The 10,618-nt window shown below is 28.3% G+C and overlaps 1 protein-coding gene across 1 annotated transcript in view; it reads left to right on the top strand.

Annotated features, from left to right (window-relative positions):
* The window catches only part of LOC113371271 (adenylate cyclase type 8-like), a 35,279-nt gene that overhangs the window by 2,156 nt on the left and 22,505 nt on the right, over positions 1–10,618 (top strand). The window contains 10 exon segments of the mRNA XM_026611905.1: positions 3,403–3,524; positions 3,527–3,553; positions 3,624–3,703; positions 4,296–4,445; positions 6,593–6,729; positions 6,807–6,977; positions 8,498–8,657; positions 9,533–9,652; positions 10,262–10,470; positions 10,531–10,594. Of these exon segments, the coding sequence (XP_026467690.1) occupies positions 3,403–3,524; positions 3,527–3,553; positions 3,624–3,703; positions 4,296–4,445; positions 6,593–6,729; positions 6,807–6,977; positions 8,498–8,657; positions 9,533–9,652; positions 10,262–10,470; positions 10,531–10,594 (1,240 nt within the window).

The following is a 10,618-nucleotide window of genomic DNA, read 5'->3' as shown; positions in this document are numbered from 1 at the left end:
TTTTTTTAACTCTTTGCATAACTTTTTGCAAATCGTTCATTATAATTTAATCTGATCTCACTATATTTTATAAATATTACAAGCATAAAATCATAATTATTATAGAATGAACCTATTAAAACAGAAGTCTCGCTAGTATTATTCTTTAATTTGTCTTATATGATTTGATTTTTAAGCGTCAATATCTAATCAATTCCATTCCCTCTCGTGACTAGTGTTAGACGTATCGAGGCAAAGATCGATATTGAGTACTTTAAAAAGTATCTAATCAAAATATCGATGCCAAAAAAATATCGTGGCGAAAGTATCGATAGTACTCAATATCGAATTTTGAGTACTTTCATGAAAAAAGTGCAAGAAAGATCTAAAATAATTAAATATCATATCACCAATATTAGAATGAATTCTATTGCTTGTATCTGATGTGTTAAATCAGAATCATTTTCAATATTGTAAAATGTTAACAGTAATTTATCAATACTAATTTCAAATTCTATACTTCTTCAAAAAAAAATACAAGTTATAATAGTTTGAGTATTTTTGATTAAAACAATATAATAGTCTGATACTATATTCAAATGCAATTTTTATCATTTTAAGTACAATAATATTTTTATTATTTTTAAGTAAATATTTTATAATTGTTGAATATTTTTATATGAATAATTTTAGCGAGCATTACAACTTTAAAAGCCGTTACATGTTTACATAAAAGTGCAAAATTAAGCTCTTCGGAAAGCAATAAACATTTAGTTTAATGACGGTCAAAATAATATTTCGGCACTTAAAAAACATCCCTTCGGAGCGATGGGATTTAAAGTTTAAATGGTTCCGAGAAACTCAAACCCATATGTTTGCATGCTGATATTCAAAAATTTCAATACATGAGTATTTTGCGTAAAAAAAGAATCGAAATATATTATTTCGAATAATAACTCAACCATTTCAATATATTAGTATTTTGCGTAAAAAAGAACGAAATATATTATTTCGGATAATAATACTCAATCATTTCAATATATAAAAATATATATATTTATATTTTAAAATATAATAAACACAAAATACTAATATATTGAAATTGATGATTATTATTATTTGAAATAATTATATTTCGATCTTTTTTACGTTAAAATACTAATTATTGAAATTGATAAGTATTATATTTGAAATAATCATACTTCGATTGTGAATATGTTTTATAAAACATTTAAGGTACTTTAAATCATTTATTTTTTCATTTTACATAAGAGTAATAAATAAACATCTTTAGTTATGAGTGTGGTCATATTCTTTGGGTTTTTGAGCAATAAATTCTGAGACTAATGACCCTTCGGGATAATTTTTTGACATTCTTTGAACAATATGACCACCTAGGGAGACTATTGCTTTGCATTTGGCAATGAGAGGAGTTAATAGTTGGTCGATGAGTGGTGTGTTCATAGATTACGCTGTCGATTCTTTTTGAGTACTATCGACGAAAAGAATCGATATTGGCAAATAGATCGAGCTAAAAAATCGATAGCAAAAGTACTCACTATCGACCGCAAAGTATCGATATTTACTCAGTACTCGATATTTCGTTCTAACACTACTCGTGACAACACTTTTATTAATAATTTCACGCCCTTGAGCTTTATATGTATACAGTGTTGATTAGGTCCGGTCAATAGATTCCACAGATGAGTTGGTGTTCGTCGGCAATAATGAAAATGCTTTCGCATACATGAACGATTAATTTCATCGCATTTTTTAATTGCGAAATAATTTTATAGACCGCTCAATGGACTGAACAATCGATTTGACGCGCTTCATGTATTTTTGCATATAGGTACCTACACACATTGACGTCATAATTATACCACAAATATGTAAAGTTATTGTTCACATATGGCAAACATATGTTTTCAAAAAAAATTTATCTAATTTCAAAAATATTACCTTTCTGATCCATGATTTTAGTTCTTTTATTTACATGAAATTGAAAAATAAATGGTGATTATTGGTGATTATAGCAAGTACAATTTTAAATACTGTATAAACCATAATTGTTCCCAAATATGAAGAGCAAGATTAAAGTAGCTTATTATATTATTAATAATACGATATTAAGACATTATTAGTTTGACTATTTTTTATATTATATTGGATTGCATTAAACAACAATTGTTTAAAAAACATCGTTAAAACTAATAATAAGTTAATTTTAAATATCATGTAAGCCAGTTAGAAACGCATATTTGAAAAATAACGTTCAACAGATCAATACCAGTATACAATTACAGACTATTATATATTTCAATTTTAATTCAAAGTCATATGAAACATCTTTTTTACTAGATTTCTTTCATTACTAAATGCCTTTAAATTTTTTTTTAAATTTGAAGAATACATCGTACAAACCATGACCTCTTATTTCGTCTAACTTTCTCTGTATTTTTAAGTAAACTTGGTCCGTGGGTAAAAAGGTCGAAGGTCCATTTTTTCTGAAACAAGTATTTTCTGTAAACATTATTTTAAAGCTGAGGACAAATGATGTGTAACCAGTTATCGCCTTAAATCGGGCAACTTCGCTATCCTGCAATACATGGCTACAATTACAAATTTTTGTTGAATTGTATTCAGTTTACGATACCTGATTATAAATTTTAAGTATACGTTATTAATTATTTTTAGGTTTTAAGATTGCGATAGATAAATTGAATTAATAGTTATTCCAACTCTAACGATGAATTCTTCTGACAAGAACTGTAAAAAATCTGCAAATGAAATATGTTTATTAAGACTGAAGTTGTACTTACCTTATTTGTATTAAGTAATTGTATTTATGGAAAAATGAGTCTGATCATGATAAACTAAACAACTAAATTACAAAAGTAATATTCATAATAGTAGTTAGAGTTGATTTTTTTATTATGTCTCAAATTACATATTTAGATTATAAATTTTAATTTTGTTGTCCAGCCAAATAATTAAGCTCTATCGTATTGATTAAATAATGTGATTATTATTCCATAAATTCTCTTGAAAATTGAAAATAAATCAGTGGACCTTTTTATCTTCTGGCTGTTGATTATTAACCTGTCTATTGGGTGAAATAAAAAGTGTCAGATATCATTAGCAAAATAGTAAAAAACAAACTTCTACCTCTGTTTTTTAACTATTTTGCTAATGACATCTGACACTTTTCATTTCTTCTACCATAATGAATTAGCTTAGAATTTTTAATGTGTATTTTTTTGATATGTATTGGTTTTGTTTTCACAGTATTCTAAATTGACTGGTAATTATTAAAAGGCAAAATAAACCTTTTTGCCTCGCCCTCTCTATATCATAATAAATTGAAGGAGCATTCAATTTCGATTACAAATAATTTGTTACTTAATTATATACATTTTTCAGTTTTGCCAGATTTGTTGCAAAAGAAATGATACGAGACATAGCCAGAGAAGAAGAAAGAGGCGGCGCATTTGAACCATTACAATTCCACAAGATTTATATTCATCGATATGAAAATGTATCAATATATTTGCCGATATCAAAGGATTTACTGGTTAGATTATTTCTTAATGAATAATTAAAAAAATAACGAACTTCTTTTCAATTATAATATTTACTTTCAGAATTAGCAAGTAGATGCAGTCCGCAAGAGCTTGTAAGAATTCTAAATGATTTATTTGCAAGATTTGATAAATTGGCTACAGTAAGTGATAAAAAAATTAAATTATTAAATACTCCAATGCTAATGTGTTGAACTTTTATTTTGTGTTTTTTATAATGTGTAAATTTTTGAAATTTATTTAAAATTACATTTCTTCATTTTTGGTGAAAAAGCAATTAAATGAGCAATCAATATTTTCAATACATGTTAAAGAATATGACTCATATTCGCAAAACCAATCAAATCATTACTGGGATTTTTGAATTATTTTCTAATTATACAGGGTTCGCCATCAATATGTGGTCAATGGAAACATTGAAATTTTGTTTGCGCAATGAAGGGGATCATTTGATCGACGTTGTTTGTCGAATCAAGTTGAAAAAATGGTAAAGTTTTAAATTTGATAATAAACAAAAGTTTATCAAAATTTATTTAAAATTATTCAAGTTATTCAACATTTTCATTGACTACATATAAATGGCGCACTCTGTAATAACGGTTGATATCAGAATATAACTAACTTACTATATTGGTAAGTTAACAAATAATTTTACATGTTCCAGTATTAACTCAATAAATTGTCTTGCATCTTATTTGATAATTAGATGTGCAATCACATATAATATAATTTTAGGAAAATCATTGTCTTCGTATAAAACTACTAGGAGATTGTTATTATTGTGTTTCTGGTCTTCCGACGGCCCGAGGCGATCACGCTGTATGCTGCGTCGAAATGGGTCTTCATATGATTAAAGCCATCAGGGATGTCAGGCATCGAACCCAGGTATTTAGTTTTTTAATGTTATAATTTTTTTTATTATTATTTTTAAACAGCAATCAGAACCTAACAGTACTATAAGCTGTTGTGTTGATTTTGACTTAATACGCGTCTGTTTGACAGATGGCAACCCAATAAGTTGTCACATCTCTCTATGATATATTATTACAATTTCTGTAATAGGGCGAGTATTTTTAATGATGCAGCAATGCCGGGTGAGGGCTATTTTCACTTGGAAACATATTGCTGTCTATATTTTAAGTGAAAATCGTTGTTACTACTGCCTGACAACAGGCTGCTCGAAGTGGGTATCGAACCTGGGACCTCCGAAACTCTTCTCCGAAAGTCCCGTCGCTCTTAACTGCTTATCTACGGGCGGGCCCGAAATAATATTAATAATACATTATTTTTTATGTGATAATATTTTAATATTGTGATCATTTCTTTGACGAGTTTTGTTTTTACGTTTCAATTGGATTTATTATATTTTATTTAGTGGCATGAATAAAAAAATATGTCGTATATTATGAAAAGTGTAAACTCATTTTTACTGGAGAGTTTACACGCGAAAAATCATAGCAATATAAACCAGAGTGAACCAGGTGGAGTGGTAATTCGCTAGGCAAGTTGCAAAAACTTCCTGATATGTGTGAGAAATCGACAATATTGTTACGCATTGAAATTCAACATGTTTTGAAAATATGACGATTAAAATTTAAAATTTTGACATCCTTCTTCCCCATTATTTAAATTAATTCAAGGTGTTTTTATAATTTGGCCAAATTTTGTAGACGTTAAATATTTTACAATATTCGTTAATACCATAAAAATTCTATCATAAAGAGTTTTATCAAAATTGTCCAAAAAGCTATTTTCTACATTTAATTGCGAAGAAATGGCATGGTAGGACTTTACAAGAAAGATGTATCTAGCAGCTCTATTCATAACTGCTCTTTCTTCTATAATTGTAAAAAAAGAAATAACTAATGGAGGCGAGTCTATATTGTGTTTCATTTTCATTTGTTTTAATTGTAAAAAAAAGAATCGGCAGACAGTTGCTAATAACTAATCGAAGCAAGTCTATATTGTGTTTCATTTTCTTTTTTTTTATAATACATGTGTTATACTACCTACACATAAGACGTATAAAAACAATTACATCAATTAAGACATATGAACAAACTACTATCGAACAATGTTCCGTAAAATCTTTAGTTTTTCTAAAATTTGTTAACTGTCGCTTTTTACCTCATGGAGGAGGCAAGGGGCCTCCAGATCCAATGTTTTAATTTCAATTTAAGTGATTTTATGAAATAATAGCTACATTATTCAACCAATGCAAAATATAAATTTCCATTAGCGCATTTTTTACTAACAAAAGAACATAGTATGTAATCATGATTTGGTATTTCGTCAGAAATATTCATCAGCAAAGTTGAAATTACTATTAATTTAATTTATCTCTAGTACCATTGCATTTTTTATGTAATTTACTTCTTTATTTACTATATGCTCATTGTTAACATTTTGCCAGTGTACAGCGAAAAAAAAACTTTTGTTACAAATATTGATATGTGGCCGTTTATCTCTTGATATCGTAAGAATTAGGGTAATGACAGATTGAACATGCCATGCTTTCTAATTTTAAAATAGTATCGTTAAAAAAATCTATACTTTATTTGTTTTGGGATGATGGTGGTAGACCTTTTACCGATTGAGCTTTAAGCCCTGCTCTACCTTACACACAAGTAATTCAAAATGACTTGAAACGCCGAGAAAACATACAATTAGTAAATCCGATTTTTTGGCGAAAGCATAATCACATCCTTTGGAAAGTTAATAAATAATGTGCCATCTGCTTAAGACATCATCTGACGATTTCTCGTCCATATCTAATTAAAATTATTTATTTTTAAATAGTTTCTTCCAATTTTCTTTAGTAATAGTTAGTTAGTGTCAAATGAAATTTACACGAAAAATTCTTGAAAAACAAAGATTAGCAGTTAAAACCATTTTATCACAAAAATATTTGCTTGATTTTGACATAATTTTTGAGAAAAGAAATCAATCAATCAATCAATCAATTAATCTACTTTAAGAAATAATTCCTCTTTCATTTTACTTTATTAATTGTTTCATTTGCGATCGATCAGGTAGATCTCAACATGCGGATAGGAATACACAGCGGGTCTGTGTTATGTGGGGTCCTTGGATTGCGAAAATGGCAGTTCGATGTTTGGTCTTACGACGTAACTCTAGCCAATCATATGGAAAGTGGCGGTGTACCTGGGTAATATTAAATATTATTCTTTGAATAATCACTTATGGCATTATTTTACATAAAATAATTGTTTTTATCATCCCCAGTCGCGTTCACATATCAGCAGCAACATTAGCTTGTCTGAATGGGGTATATGAAGTTGAACCAGGTGAAGGAGAGTCAAGAGATCCTTATTTAAGAGAGCATGGTGTTCAAACATATCTAATTAAGCAAGCTGAACCATTGAGGCCGCGCAGAAGACTTGTGTCAAGACCTAGGTAAATAATTTTATTTTCGGGTAATTGTATCTACAAATACGTATGTAATATGTATCTATACATGTGTGTGAAAAAGCATTATAAATGATTTTTGTTGAATCGCAAACTTTTCAGAAACGGATGATTTATCTAAAAAAATGTTCAATACGTTGATGGTATATTTCTGAACCCCAAAATTGACGTATAGCTGTAGTTTTTCGGTTTCGGCGAGTTACGAAACATATAACAAATGTTAAAATGTGTAATAAAAAATCACTCTTATAATAATATTTACGCTCAGATTAATGACATTGGAAATGACATATTATATCATAAATAAGTAATTAGATTTTATTGCATTTTAATTATTTTAGAGAAACTTAGAGCAGCAATGAGGAGACGAAGATAAAATTTTTCAAAAATATAAATTTTAATAACTTTTATAAATAGTGCACTGTTAACAACTATTGGCATTTTATCAGAAAATTAACCTTCTTATATAATTTAGATGCAAAGCCTTTGTGGCGCAAATTTTACATTTTTTTAATATAATAATATAATCTTATATAAAACTAGTGGGGTGTATGGCATCGTGCCTTAAGGCAAATTGCTGGAACTTTCCGTACCGCAATGAAATGTTTGAGGAATATTGAATGTTTTCAAATAGATTATTATTAATATTGTAACATTTGTCTAATATTTATAAGAATTATATAAACTATATAATTTTAAAGTTAAAATTACTTGTTTAAAGTATATTAGAACTTTAGTCAGAATTAAAAATAAAATTTGAATTATTTTCGACATAAAAGAATTTTCTGAAAAAAAAAATTTGCAACAAAATTTTTTTGTCCAAAATCAATTATTTTGTTAAAACAAGCAAAAAGTTCTTCGAATTCTCTCAAAAAACTGTCATTTTTTGCACATTTAGCTCTGTATCTTCGTAATGGCTGGGCCTGCCTTTGCTAAAAACTAATAACCACTTCTCCCAATCATCACTAATTGAATGTTTTTTAGATCATTCAAATAGGACGCTCCGTTCTCTCAAAAACTCGATTTCTATTGTCTGCACTCTTTGCTTTTTATTCCGTAACTGCTAGACCTGCCTTTACCAAAAACTAATCAGCACATTTCCCTATGAATAGGAATCGAATGTTTTTTTAACCATTGAAATCTGTTGATCCGTGCATCCGAGAACGTGACCAAAAAATTGTATCCATGCATACATACACACACACATCCATTTTTTCTGAGGTATGCCAAAATATTCAGAAACCTTCAAAACGTCGAGAAATGCAAAAATTTTCGATTTTTGGACGATTACAATAACTTACCCTATGAGAAGTTAAAAAGATACATTCTATCACATGTAAATCTAATAACTTTATTATTTTTATATGTTTTTTTTTGTGGTCGATGAATTGATGCTACCACGTAAACTTCAGAGCTTAATTCATATGATATCTTTCAATCAATTATTACAGAGTTTATGTTCAATCCGGCATTAGAACTAAATATATTTACAGTATATTTAATCAAAGGCTATGGTCAGAAGACGAAAGGCCATCCGTGTGTGCCAGCAACTCTGAAATGATGGATAAGGTTCCAGAACGCACAATGCCTAGGAAAACAAGGGCGGCATCTGCTTCAGTTGATGAAGAAATTACAACTGACTGGATTCCCGAAATTCCATTTGAAAACGTATGTAGATAAAAAGATCTTAATTTTGTTAGAATACCTAGTTTATCAAATATTTTTTACTTGATAGAAATGTTTTAATTTTTTTTAGAATATCTAGTTTATCAAATATTATTCACATTTCTCTAATTTTAGGAATTTTCTATTCGCAAATTGGTGGTTGATATTTATTTTGTTTCTCTTATGCAATTTTCTAATAATTTGCAAAATATTACTTAATTCTTTTGCAAAAGCGGTGTTTGCTGCAGAAGTGGCACTGCTATACAAGCCAGCATAAGGCCAAAGTATTTGCTATATACAACGGGTTTTAAAATTTTTTTAATTACCGTCAATGAAAATATATTTCAAAATTAAAAATTACCCTTTTGCAGAACTAATGATTAGAATAACAATTTAGAAACCTCAATAATTGAACTCAGATTGATATAATTCTTGAAGCAAGTGTGTCGACACTCAATTAGGTCCTTATTGATAATAGAAAATAATGGGAAGATAAAACATTGCCTAATCAAATCTTTTAATCCAATTGACAGCAAAAGATATAAATTAACAGTTAAATCAAATGAATCTGCAGCAACTGCAGCAACTGCAGCAACTTATCATAGATTTAACAATAATTTTCTATTTATATTTATGATTAATTTTCTCAATTGTACCCGTAATTAGCAAATGTTACTTGAAGATTAAACAAAGTTATTTAGTGTCAAATAAATATAATAGACAAAATAAACAAACAACTATTAATCAACTTTACATACTCATATTATTACTAAAATTTCAAACAATAATTTATTAATTGTGCAATACTTAGTATTAGTTTAGTTATTTAGCTCGCACTTAGATTATGATTTTTTTATTTTGTATTTCTATGCATTTAGCTAAATACTTCAGCTACTGGTGAATTAGATGATGACTTTTTAGATCACAATGCTTCCTATAGAGGTAAACCACCACCTTCTACTGATTCTAGAAATGTATCACTCAGCATGACTGAGCAGGTAATTTGGAAATTATGTATCTTTGTACTCATAAATATTTATGTAGTAGAAACTTAGTCTTGTTTTATTTTTCGTATGAAACAGTAATAATGAAATTATTTAATTTTTAGTATTTAGAGTAAAGTTAAATGTAGTAAGTGGTTTTGATCATAATTATAAATAATTTAAAAAATGTGCTAATGCATTGTTAACATCTCGAAGGATAAGTTTTGGACTCATTTGCTAAACGTAAAAAAAGTTTTGCCAAAAAAATCGAATCCCTGTTGAGTTTCATCGTTTATAAATTTGTACGCCAAATTTCGACTCACATGAACATACATACTTCATCTAATTTTGGTCTTGAGCAATTCAGAATGATTTCAAAAATAAAAAAGAACATGAATTTGGAAAATTAGAAAATATAAAACTTTTCCTCTGTGAATTTAAAAACAATTATATTTTATACAATCTTGCACGAACTTGCTCTGCAAATAACAATTTAATATTATAATCTATGTGCTCATAAATTTTTATATAAGCAGGCACATACTAAAATATTTCGAATAAGGCTAGTTATTTCATTAGTCTTCTTAATTCCTACATCAAACCATTTTCTATATCTTAATATAGGTCGATGACATCATAGATCATAGTATTGAAATAGAAAGCAATAAAAGAATGAGAAATGATAATGTAAATCCATGGACATTGAATTTCAAAGATGGTTCTCTGGAAGGAAAATTCTGCCAAGTACGCGAAGACATGTTCAAATCGAACATGTTATGTTGTTTCATAGTTTGGGTCTTCGTCGTGATGTGCCAAGCGATAATTCTTCCAAGGTATTAAGTCTAATCTCATATAAATAATAAAGTTGTTTCTATCAAATTATCTTTTTTCAGCTGTACTGCTTTAGTGATAAGTCTGACAGCCACTACCTTTTTGTTGACATGTGCATCTGTTCTGGTACGAATTTAATATTTTGTTAAT

The sequence above is a fragment of the Ctenocephalides felis genome, unplaced genomic scaffold (assembly GCF_003426905.1).
Source record: "Ctenocephalides felis isolate EL2017-DRISC unplaced genomic scaffold, ASM342690v1 CF-g0.4_SCAFFOLD_01492, whole genome shotgun sequence".
In the NCBI taxonomy this organism is placed as follows: Eukaryota; Metazoa; Arthropoda; class Insecta; order Siphonaptera; family Pulicidae; genus Ctenocephalides; species Ctenocephalides felis.
Note: the sequence above shows the minus strand (reverse complement) of the source record. Positions and strands in the feature narration are given on the sequence as shown.